The sequence below is a fragment of the Heterodontus francisci genome, chromosome 10 (assembly GCF_036365525.1).
Source record: "Heterodontus francisci isolate sHetFra1 chromosome 10, sHetFra1.hap1, whole genome shotgun sequence".
NCBI lineage: Eukaryota > Metazoa > Chordata > Chondrichthyes > Heterodontiformes > Heterodontidae > Heterodontus > Heterodontus francisci.
Window position 1 is genome coordinate 86,497,986 of NC_090380.1, and position 13,032 is coordinate 86,511,017.

The 13,032-nt window shown below is 45.2% G+C and overlaps 1 protein-coding gene across 1 annotated transcript in view; it reads left to right on the plus strand.

The window, feature by feature from the left end:
- Positions 1 to 259: 259 nt before the first annotated feature.
- Positions 260 to 13,032, plus strand: part of LOC137374594 (NXPE family member 3-like) — a 38,028-nt gene continuing 25,255 nt past the window's right edge. Inside the window, exon 1 of the mRNA XM_068040932.1 lies at positions 260 to 376. Coding sequence (XP_067897033.1) covers positions 260 to 376 — 117 coding nt within the window. The remainder of the gene's footprint in view (positions 377 to 13,032) is intronic.

A 13,032-nucleotide genomic window follows, 5' to 3' on the forward strand; every position in this document is an offset into this window, starting at 1 on the left:
GAAAGCATTCAAAATGGAAGTAAACACTTATATGAAAAGGAAGAATGTGCAGGGTTATGGGGAGAAGGCAGGGGAATGGAACTGAGGGAATTGCTCTTTCAGAGAGCCGGTGTGGACACAATGGGCAAATGGCCTCCTTATGCCCTGTAACGATTCTGTGATTCAGTGATTTCTTGATGATAAATTTATTTCGTGTTTTTTGTTGCAGATTTACAAAGCAGACCTGCTAAACAGAACTAAGGCACAGTAACCTTCCAGTATGGATGAAAAAGCCACAAATAAAACTGCTTTTCCCTTCTACATCCATCGGTACATTTTCACGTTCCTGGTGCTGATAACGCTGTTGTTGCTGATTCTGAACGTCTATAATATAAAGGTGTGTAGAGTGGAATAACCGACATGTTTAGATTAAACCAATGATGTTCACCAAAGTTCAAAGTAGCAGTGTTTAAAAATGTGATGGTTTGTTTCTGGTGAACCACATGTTTCAAGTTGAAAGAATTAATATGATTATATTTCTGTTGTCTCTTTAAACAAGGACTGAGTTTTCTCCCAGTTTGGGTCCTTTCTGGGTTATATATTCCCATTATATGGTGAGCATTATGTTTCAGACGTCTGCCTGTGCTTTCTTTGACCATCTGCTAGAAGGTATACAACAGTAGTCTACTGAGGACAATTTGTCCTTTTTCTCTCCTCCCCTTCCCCTTCACCCCATTGCATGTAGACGTTGTAGCTTCAGCTGCACCCACTGCAGAGTCACATTGGGATCTGAGCAGAGTAGGCATATGGACTTTATATCTTCCTACTGAGTGCTGAAGCATCAATAAGAAGTTTCAGTTCATTGTCATTGATGTTCTTCAGTGCTGCCCTTAAATAACAAGTGACCTAATTTGAATTGTGTAACTTTATTCAATTTTAAATCTTTTAAGTTGTCAGTGTTGTTTCTAACTACCTCTTTCGTAACATGTAAACAACAAGGCAGATGTACATTGTGTTAAAGAGGTGAGGTTGAATCAACTGGTTGAACTTAAGAACATAAGATCAATCTTCAGCCAGAAGTGCCGAGTTGATGATCCATCTCGGCCTCCTCCTGAAGTCCCCAGCATCACAGATGCCAGACTTCAGCCAATTTGATTCACTCCACGTGATATCAAGAAACGACTGAAGGCACTGGATACTGCAAAAGCTACGGGCACTGACAATCTTCCGGCAATAGTACTGAAGACCTGTGCTCCAGAACTTGCCATGCCCCGAGCCAAGCTGTTCCAGTACAGCTACAACACTGGCATCTACCCCGCAATATGGAAATTTGCCCAGGTATGTCCTGTACACAAAAAGCAGGACAAATCAAACCCGGCCAACTACCGCCCCATTAGCCGACTCTCAATTATCAGTAAAGTGATGGAAGGTATCATCAACAGTGCCAGCAAGTGCCACTTGCTTGGCAACAACCTGCTCGGTGACGCTCAGTTTGGGTTCCGCCAGGGCCACTCAGCTCCTGACCTCATTACAGCCTTGGTTCAAACATGGACAAAAGAGCTGAACTCAAGAGGTGAGATGAGAGTGACTGCCCTTGACATCAAGGCAGCATTTGACTGAGTATGGCATCAAGGATCCCTCACAAAACTGAGGTCAATGGGAATCAGGGGGAAAACCCTCCGCTGGATGGAGTCATACCTAGCACAAAGGAAGATGGTTGTGGTTGTTGGAGGTCAATCATCTGAGCTCCAGGACATCACTGCAGGAGTTCCTCAGAGTAGTGTCCCAGGCCCAACCATCTTCAGCTGCTTCATCAATGACCTTCCTTCAATCATAAGGTCAGAAGTGGGGATGTTCGCTGATGATTGCACAATATTCAGCACCATTCGTGACTCCTCAGATACTGAAGCAGACCATGTAGAAATACAGCAAGACCTGGACAATGTCCAGGCTTGGGCTGATAAGTGGCAAGTAACATTCGCGCCACACAAGTGCCAGGCAATGACCATCTCCAACAAGAGAGAATCTAACCATCTCCCCTTGACATTCAACGGCATTACCATCGCTGAATCTCCCACTGTCAACATCCTAGGGGCTACCATTGACCAGAAACTGAACTGGAGTAGCCATATAAATACCGTGGCGACAAGAGCAGGTCAGAGGCTAGGAATCCTGAGGCGAGTAACTCACCTCCTGACTCCCCAAAGCCTGTCCACCATCTACAAGGCACAAGTCAGGAGTGTGATGGAATACTCTCCACTTGCCTGGATGGGTGCAGCTCCAACAACACTCAAGAAGCCCGACACCATCCAGGACAAAGCAGCCTGCTTGATTGGCACCCCATCTACAAATATTCACTCCCTCCACCACCGACGCACAGTGGCAGCAGTGTGTACCATCTACAAGATGCACTGCAGCAATGCACCAAGGCTCCTCAGATAGCACCTTCCAAACCGGCGACCTCTACCAACTAGAAGGACAAGGGCAGCAAATACATGGGAACACCACCACCTGCAAGTTCCCTTCCAAGTCACACACCATCCTGACTTGGAACTATATCGCCGTCCCTTTATTGTCGCTAGGTCAAAATCCTGGAACTCCCTTCCTAACAGCACTGTGGGTGTACCTACCCATCATGCACTGCAGCGGTTCAAGAAGGCAGCTCACCACCACCTTCTCAAGGGCAATTAGGGATGGGCAATAAATGCTGGCCTGGCCAGCGATGCCCACATCCCATGAATGAATTTTTTAAAAAGAAGAAATAGGAGCAGGGGTACAGCCCCTCGAGCCTACTCTGCCATTCAGTAACATCATGGCTGATCAGATCTTGGCCTCAACTCACTTTCATGCCTGTTCCCATAACCCTTGACTCCTCCATAGTTCAAGAATCCGTTGGAGTTCATAAATTTTCAGTCTGCCTATATGTCTTCAGTTTACGGCACAATTAAAATGTTGTTCATAGAATCATATAGAATCATAGAATGGTTTCAGCACAGAAGGAGATCATTCGGCCCGTCATCTCCTTGTTGGCTGTCCAAGAGCAACTCACCTTGTCCTACTCCCTTGCCTTCTCCCCGTGGCCCTGCAATTTCTTTCTCTCCAGATAATTGTCCAGTTCTCTTTTGAAGGCTTCGATTGAATCTGCCTCCACCACATTCTCAAGCAGTACATTCCAGATCCTAACCATTCACTGTGTAAAAAATAAAAATAAAAAATCCTGTCACTGTTGCTTCTTTTGCCAATCACCTTAAATCGGTGTGCTGATACTTCGGCCAATGGGAACAGTTTCTCCTTATCTACTCTGCACAGACCCTTCATGCTTTTGAACACCTCTTTCAAATCTCCTCTTAATCTTCTCTTCTCCAAGGAGAGCAGACCCAGCTTTTCCAATTTACCCACATAACTGAAGTTCCTCATCCCTGGAACCATTATCGTGAATATTTTCTGCACCCTCTCTGATGCCTTAACATCCTTCCGAAAGTGTGGTGCCCGGAACTGGACACAATACTCCAGCCTGAACCAGTGTTCTATACAGGTTTATCATAACTTCCTTGCTTTTGTACTCTATGTCCCTATTTGTAAAGCCCATGATCTGATATGTTTTATTCATCACTTTCTCAACCTGCCCTGCAACCTTCAATGATTTGTGCACATATACCCCCTCTGCTGCTGCACACCCTTTAGAATTGTACCCTTTAATTTATTTGCCTCTCCTCATTCTTCCTACCAAAATGAATCGCTTCACACTTTTCTGTATTAAATTTCATCTGCCACTTGTCCACCCATTTCACCAGCCTATGTCTTCTTGAAGTTTATCATAATCTTCCTCACAGCTTACAATTCTTCCAAGCTTTGTGTCATCTGAAAATTTTGAAATTGTGCCCTGTCCAAGTCCAGGTCATTAATAATTATCAAGAAAAGTAGGGGTCCCAACACCAACCCCTGGGTCAACTCCAGTCGAAAAAGACCCGTTCACAACTGCTCTCTGTTTCCTGTCACTCAGTCAATTTCATATCCATGCTGCTACTGTCCCTTTTATTCCATGGGCTGTGACTTTGCTGGCAAACCTGTTATGTGGCACTTTATCAACTGACTTTTGGAAGTTCATGTCCACCACATCAACTGCATTAAGCTCATTAACCCTCTTGGTTACATCAATAAACTCAAGCAAGTTAGTTATACATGATTTACCCTTAACAAGTCCATGCTGGCTTTCCTTAATTCATTCACATTTGTCCAAGTAACTTAATTTTGTCCCTAATTATTGTTTCTAAAAAGCTTTCTCACCATTGATGTTGATATGACTGATCCGTAGTTGCTGAGCTTGTCCTGACACCCTTTTTTGAACAAGGGTGTAACATTTGCAATTCTCCAGTCCACTGTATCTAAGGGGCTTGTGAGATTATGGGCAGTGCCTCCACAATTTCCAACCTTACTTCCCTAAGAATCCTTAGATGCATCTCATCCGGTCCTGGTGGTTTATCAACTTGAAGTACAGTTAGCCTATCTAATACCTCCTCTTGATCATTTTTCAATGTTTAACTCATCCATTGTCTTTCACCATAGCTTTTTACTCACTGATAGCAAAGTTCTCAATTGTTGAACTGAGAATGATTCAAATTGTTAAAAATACTTGTCTAACAAGAACTGAAAGAATTAAAGCTCTCAAGATTATGAATTTAGTTATGAAAACTAATCCTGCTGGGATACAGTTCCATGGACAGGCAGTGCTTTTCAGTACTTCAACCAAGGATTTATCATTATTTAGCCTTGACAGTGAGTGTTATTGGGTCACCTAACACAATCTAAATGCAAAATACTGTGAATGCTGGAAATTTGAAATTAGAAAATGCTGGAAATACTCAGCACATCTGGCAGCATGTATGGAGAGAGAAACCAGAGTGAGCATTTCAGGTCAGAGCTTTCATCAGAACTAGTATAAGTTGGAGATGTAACGGATTTAAGCAAGTTCAGAGGCAAGGAATGGGGGGGGAAGGAGAGGAAAGAACAAAAGGGAAGATCTGTGATTGGGTGGAAGGCAGGAGAGATTAATTGAAAAAAGAGATGATGGTGCAAGGTAAAAACAGATTGTAATGGGACAAGTACAGAAACAAAGGATGTGTCTAGAGGAGCTGTAAATGGGAAAGCAGAATCATTACAAACAACTGCTGCCCAAGAATGAAAGAACACAGAAAAAGGGAGCTGTGGTTATGATCTGAAATTATTGAACAGAAGGTTGTAAATTGTCTAACTGAAGGAGCAGGTGCTGTTTTGCAAGCTTATGTTGAGCTTCATTGGAACAGTGTAGGAGGCTGAGGACAGAGAGGTCAGAGTGGGAGTGGAGCGGAGAATTAAAATGACAGGCAACAGGAAGCTCGGGCTCAAACTTACGAACTGAAAGGACGTGTTGCGCAAAGCAGTCACCCAATCTGTTTATGGCCTCTCCATTGTGGAGGAGACCATATGGTGAGCAGAAAATGCACTGTACCAAATTAAAAGCAGGGAACTACAGAGCTGTTAGCTTTACATCAGTAGTAGTAAAATTGCTAGAATCTATTTGAAAGGATGTGGTAAATGGGCAATTAGACAATAATGATCTGATTGGGCATAGTCAACATGGATTTATGAATGGGAAATAATGTTTGACGAAACCGTCGGTGCTTTTTGAGGATGTTACTAATAGAATTGATAAAGGGGGGTTAGAGTAAAGGCCGGCTCAGGTCTGCAAAGGAAACTCGACCCGAGCCCAAAAGAACCACATCCAATCCAAGCCCGATCTGGCCCGAGTCCTTTCATATTTTCCCGTGCCCGACCCGACCATCTGTTAACCTAGCTTCCATTTTTCACTTTGTTGTTTATCTGCACAAGCTTTAAAAAAAGTGGAAATAAACAACCTTTCAAGTCCAAAAAGTACATTAACATTTTAGCCACATACCGGATATGGTGATAGAGTGTGTCCAACCCGGCCTGACCTGACCCAAGCCGAATGCCAGACCCGGAAGAGCGACCCGACCCGAGCCGAACCCAACACATGTCGCGAGACCCATTGGGTTCGGGTCGGGTAGCCATAATTTAAGTTGGCGGACATCGTATACTTGGATTTTCAGAAGGCTTCTGATAAAGTCCCCCACAGGAGGTTGGATAGCAAAATTACAGCACATGGGATTAGGTCTGTTATACTGGCATGGATTAAGGATTGGTTAACAGGCAGAAAACAAAGAGTAGGAATAAAAGGGTCATTCTCGGATTGGTAGACTATGACTAGTGGGGTACCACAAGGATCAGTACTTGGGCCCCAGCTATACACAATATATATCAATGATTTGGATGTGCGGACCAAATGTAATATTTCCAAGCTCACAGATGGCACAAAACTAGGTGGGAATGTGTGTTGTGAGGAAGATGCAAAGTGGCTTCAAGGGGATTTGGGCAGACTTAGTGAGAGGGCAAGAATGTGGCAGATGGAATATAATGTGGAAAAATGTGAGGTTATTTACTTTGGTAGGAGGAATAGATGTGCAGAGTATTTCTTAATTGATAAGAGATTAGAAAGTGTAGATGTACAAAGGGACCTAGCTGTCCTTGTCAATAAGTCACTGAAAGCTAACATGCAGGTGCAGCAAGCAATTAGGAATGCTAATGATTTGTTAGCCTTTATCACAAGAAGATTTGAGTACAGAAGTAAAGAAGTCTTGCTTTAGTTGCATAGAACCTTGGTTACACCGCACCTGGAGTACTGTGTGCAGTTTTGGTCCCCTTACCTTAGGAAGGATATTATTGACATAGAGGGTGTGCAATGAAGGTTCACCAGACTTGTTCCCGGGACTTTTACACAGAGGGTGGTGAGTGCCTGGAACTTGATGCCAGGGGAGGTGGTGGAAGCAGATACGATAGCGACGTTTAAGAGACATCTTGACAAATACATGAATAGGAAGGGAATAGAGGGATATGGGCCCCGGAAGTGCAGAAGGTGTTAGTTTAGGCAGGCATCAAGATTGGCGCAGGCTTGGAGGGTCGAATGGCCTGTTCCTGTGCTGTACTGTTCTTTGTTCTTTGTTTGATGGCGGGACTGTCCTATGAAGAGAGATTGAGGAAACTGGGCCTGTATTCTCTAGAGTTTCGAAGAATGAGAGGTGATCTCATTGAAACCTACAAAATACTTAAAGGGGTAGACAGGGTAGATGCAGCTAAGATGTTTCCCCTGGCTGGGGATTCTAGAACTGGGGACACAATTTCAAAATAAGGGGGAAGCCACTTAGGATAGAGATGAGGAGAAATTTCTTCACTCAGAGGGTTGTGAATTTTTGGTATTCTCTACACCAGAGGGCTATGGAAGCTCAGTCACTGAGTATGTTTAAAGCAGAAATTTACAGATTTCTAAATACCAATGACAAAAAGGGATAATGGGATAGTGTAGGAAAAGGGCATTGAAGTGGATGATCAGCCATATCGCTTGATGGGCTGATGGCCTACTCCATCTCCTATGTTCCTAAGCTATTACAGTAGGGGAGGCAGTGGAGTAGTGATGTGATGACTGGACGAGTAACCCAAAGACCAGAAAATTGCTCTGGGACATGGTTTGAATCCCACCATAGCACAAGGTGGAATTTGAGTTCAATTAATAAAAATCTGGAATTAAAAAGATAGTCTAATGATGGCCATGAAATCATTGTCAATTGTTGTAAAAACCCATCTGGTTCACTAATGTCCTTCAGGGAAGGAAATCTGCTGCTTTTACCTAGTCTGGCCTACATGTGACTCCAGACCCACAGCAATGTGGTTGACTCTTACACGTCCTCTGAAATGGCCAAGAAAGCCACTCAGTTGTCTCTAACCACTGTGAAGCCATACAGTTATACAGCACAGAAACAAGCCTTTCGACCCAATGTGTCTATGCCGGCCATCAAGCACCTAACTATTCTAATCCCATTTTCCAGCACTTGACCTGTAGCCTTGTATGCTATGGTGTTTCAAGTGCTCATCTAAATACTTCTTAAATGTTGTGAGGGTTCTTGCCTCTACCACCCCTTCAGGCAGTGCGTTCGAGATTCCAACCACCCTCTGAGTGAAATTTTTTTTCTCAAATCCCCTCTAAACCTCCTGCTCCTGACCTTAAATCTATGCCCCCTGGTTATTGACCCCTCCACTAAGGAAAAAAGATTCTTCCTATCTATCCAATCTATGCCCTTCATAATTTTCTATACCTCAATCAGGTCCCCACCCACTCAGCCTTCTCTGCTCTTAGGAAACAACCCTAGCCTATCCAGTCTCTCTTCATAGCTGAAATGCTCCAGCCCAGGCAACATCCTGGTGAATCTCTTCCGGAATCTCTCCAGTGCAATCACATCCTTCCGATAGTGTGGTGTCCAGAACTTTTTTTTATGCATTCATGGGATGTGGGCGTCACTGGCTATGCCAGCCTTTATTGCCCATCCCTAATTGCCCTTGAGAAGGTAGTGGTGAGGTGCCTTCTTGAACCGCTGCAGTCCATGTGAGGTAGATACACCCACAGTGCTGTTAGGAAGGGAGTTCCAGGATTTTGGCCCAGCGACAGTGCAGGAACGGCGATATAGTTCCAAGTCAGGATGGTGTGTGACTTGGAGGGGAATTTGCAGGTGGTGATGTTCCCATGCATCTGCTGCTCTTGTCCTTTGAGGTGGTAGAGGTTGCGGGTTTAGAAGGTGCTGTCTAAGGAGCCTTGGTGCGTTGCTGCAGTGCATCTCGTAGATGGTACACACTGCTGCCACTGTGCGTTGGTGGTGGAGGGAGTGAATGTTTGTGGATGGTGTGCCAATCAAGCAGGCTGCTTTGTTCTGGATGGTGTCGAGCTTCTTGAGAACTGTGCACAGTACACCAGCTGTGGCCTAACTAGCATTTTATACAGCTCCGTCCCTGCTCTTATATTCTATGCCTCGGCTAATAAAGGCAAGCATCCCATAGGCCTTCTTAACCAACTTATCTACCTGTGCAACTGCCTTCAGTGATCTATGGAGAACCAAGGTCCCTCTGACCCTCTGTACTTCCTAGGGTCCTACCATCCATTGTATATTCCCTTGCCTTGTTCGTCCTCCCAAAATGCATCACCTCACACTTCTCAGGATTAACTTCCATTTGCCACTGCTCTGCACATCTTACCAGCACATCTATATCATTCTGTAATCTAAGGCTTTCCTCCTCACTATTTACGACACCACTCAAAAATGAATTGACATCAGTCAATAAGGAATGAAACCAGACGGACCACCTGGCATCGACCGAGGCATCGGAATCGACAACGGCAAACTCAGCCTGTGCACCCTGAAGGCACTGGATACTGCAAAGGCTATGGGCCCTAACAACATTCCAGCAATAGTACTGAAGACCTGTGCTCCAGAACTGGCTGCGCCCCCAGCCAAGCTGTTTCAGTGCAGCTACAACACTTGCATCTACCCGACAATGTGGAAATTTGCCCAGGTATGTCCTGTACACAAAAAGCAGGACAAGTCCAACCCGACCAGTTACTGTCCCATCAGTCTGCTCTTAATCATCAGCAAAGTGATGGAAGGTGCCATCAACAGTGCCATCAAGCAGCACTTGCTTAGCCATAACCTGCTCAGTGACGCTCAGTTTGGGTTCCGCCAGGGCCACTCACTCCAGACCTCACCACAGCCTTGGTTCAAACACAGACAAAAGAACTGAACTCAAGAGATGAGGTGAGAGTGACTGTCCTTAACATCAAGGGAGCATTTGACCGAGAATGGCATCAACGAACTCTCGCAAAATTGGAGTCAGTGGGAAGCAGCGGGAAACTCTATGGTGGTTGGAGTCGTAACCTAGCGCAAAGGCAGATGGTTGTGGTTGTTGGAGGTCAATCATCTCAGCTCCAGGACATCACTGCAGGAATTCCTCAGGGTAGTGTCCTAGGTCCAACCATCTTCAACTGCTTCATCAATGACCTTCCTTCAGTCATAAGGCCAGAAGTGGGGATTCGCTGATGATTGCACCATGTTCAGCACCATTCGCGACTCCTCAGATACTGAAGCAGTTCGTGTAGAAATAGAGCAAGACCTGGACAATATCCAGACTTGGGCTGATAAGTGGCAAGGAACATTCGCGCTACACAAATGCCAGGCAATGACCATCTCCAACAAGAGAGAATCTAGCCACCTCCCCTTGACATTCAATCGCATTACAATCACTGAATCCCCCACTATCAACATTTTAAGGGTTACCATTGACCAGAAATTGGACTGGAGTAGCCATATAAATGCGACGAGTAACTCACCTCCTAACTCCGCAAAGTCTGTCCACCATCTACAAGGCACAAGTCCGGAGTGTGATGGAATACTCTCCACTTGCTGGATGGGTGCAGCTCCAACAACACTCAAGAAGCTCGACACCATCCAAGACAAAGCACCCCATCTGCAAACATTCACTCCCTCCACCACCAACGCACAGTGGCAGCAGTGTGTACCATCTACAACTGCAGCAATGCACCAAGGCAGTTTAGACAGCACCTTCCAAACCCACGACCTCTACCACCTAGAAGGACAAGGCAGCAGATGCATGGGAACACCACCACCTACAAGTTCCCCTCCAAGCCACACACCATCCTGACTTGGAACTATATTGCTGTTCCTTCAATGTCGCTGGTCAAAATCCTGAAACTCCCTTCCAAACAGCACTGTGGGTGTACCTACCCCACATGGACTGCAGCAGTTCCAGAAGGCAGCTCACCACCGCCTTCTCAAGGGCAATTAGGGATGGGTGATAAATTCTGGCCTAGACAGCAACGCCCACTTCCTAGGAACTAATAAAAAAAACTATAGATGTTTTTGCACGGCACTTAGAAAAGTTCAAGGTAATCAGCTTTTGTGAAAGGGAAATCATGTTGATCCAATTTCTTGAAGTTCTTTGAAGAAAATCTTCTTTTTCTTTTGGGCCTCCTTATCTCGAGAGACAATGGATACGCGCCTGGAGGTGGTCAGTGGTTTGTGAAGCAGCGCCTGGAGTGGCTATAAAGGCCAATTCTGGAGTGACAGGCTCTTCCACAGGTGCTGCAGAGAAATTTGTTTGACGGGGCTGTTGCACAGTTGGCTCTCCCCTTGCGCCTCTGTCTTTTTTCCTGCCAACTACTAAGTCTCTTCGACTCGCCACAATTTAGCCCTGTCTTTATGGCTGCCCGCCAGCTCTGGCGAATGCTGGCAACTGACTCCCACGACTTGTGATCAATGTCACACGATTTCATGTCGCGTTTGCAGACGTCTTTATAGCGGAGACATGGACGGCCGGTGGGTCTGATACCAGTGGCGAGCTCGCTGTACAATGTGTCTTTGGGGATCCTGCCATCTTCCATGCGGCTCACATGGCCAAGCCATCTCAAGCGCCGCTGACTCAGTAGTGTGTATAAGCTGGGGGTGTTGGCCGCTTCAAGGACTTCTGTGTTGGAGATATAGTCCTGCCACCTGATGCCAAGTATTCTCCGAAGGCAGCGAAGATGGAATGAATTGAGACGTCGCTCTTGGCTGGCATACGTTGTCCAGGCCTCGCTGCCATAGAGCAAGGTACTGAGGACACAGGCCTGATACACTCGGACTTTTGTGTTCCGTGTCAGTGCGCCATTTTCCCACACTCTCTTGGCCAGTCTGGACATAGCAGTGGAAGCCTTACCCATGCGCTTGTTGATTTCTGCATCTAGAGACAGGTTACTGGTGATAGTTGAGACTAGGTAGGTGAACTCTTGAACCACTTCCAGAGCGTGGTCGCCAATATTGATGGCTGGAGCATTTCTGACGTCCTGCCCCACGATGTTCATTTTCTTGAGGCTGATGGTTAGGCCAAATTCATTGCAGGCAAATGCAAACTTGTCGATGAGACTCTGCAGGCACTCTTCAGTGTGAGATGTTAAAGCAGCATCGTCAGCAAAGAGGAGTTCTCTGATGAGGACTTTCCATACTTTGGACTTCGCTCTTAGACGGGCATGGTTGAACAACCTGCCCCCTGATCTTGTGTGGAGGAAAATTCCTTCTTCAGAGGATTTGAACGCATGTGAAAGCAGCAGGGAGAAGAAAATCCCAAAAAGTGTGGGTGCGAGAACACAGCCCTGTTTCACACCACTCAGGATAGGAAAGGGCTCTTTGAAGAAGTTACTTTGAAGAAGTAACGTGTGGATAAAGGGGAACCGGTGAATGTATTCAGATTTCTTGAAGGCATTTGATTAGGTGCTACATCAAAGGTTATTGCGGAAAATAAAATCTCATGGTGTAGGAGGTAACATATTGGCATGGATAGAGAATGGTCAATAAATGCTGGCCTGGCCAGCGACGCCCACATCCCATGAATGAATAAAAAAGAAGATTGGCTAGCTAACAGGAAATAGAAAGTAGGCATAAATGGGTAATTTTCTGCTTGGCAAGATGTAATGAATGGTATGCCACAGGGATCTGTGCTGGGGCCTCAACCTTTTACAATTTATATAAATGACTTCGATGAAGGGAGCAAAGGTCTGGTTGCTAAATTTGCTGATGACACAAAGATAGGTAGGAAAGTAAGTTGTGAAGAGGACATAAGGAGGCTTCAAAGGGATAAAGATAGGTTAAGTGAGTGGGCAAAGATCTGGCAAATGGAGTATTATGTGGGAAAATGTGAAATTGCCAATTTTGGCAGGAAGAATAAAAAAGAAGCATATTATCTAAATGGTGAGAGATTGCAGAGCTCTGAGATTCAGAGGGATCTGGGTGCCCTACTGTATGGATCCCAAAAGGTTACTATGCAGGTACAGCAAGTAACTAGGAAAGCTAATAGAATGTTATTGTTTATTGCACTGGAAATTGAATACAAAAGTAGAGAGGTTATGCTTCAGCTACGCAGGGCATTGGTGAGACCACATCTGCAGTACTGTGCACAGTACTGGTTTCCTTATTTAAGGAAGGTTGTAACTGTGTTGGAAGCAGTTCAGAGATAGTTTACTAGACTAACACCTGGAATGAGCAAATTGTCTTATCGGGAAGGTTGGACAGGCTAGACTTGTATCCGCTGGAGTTTAGAAGAGTAAGAGGCAACTTGATTGAAACA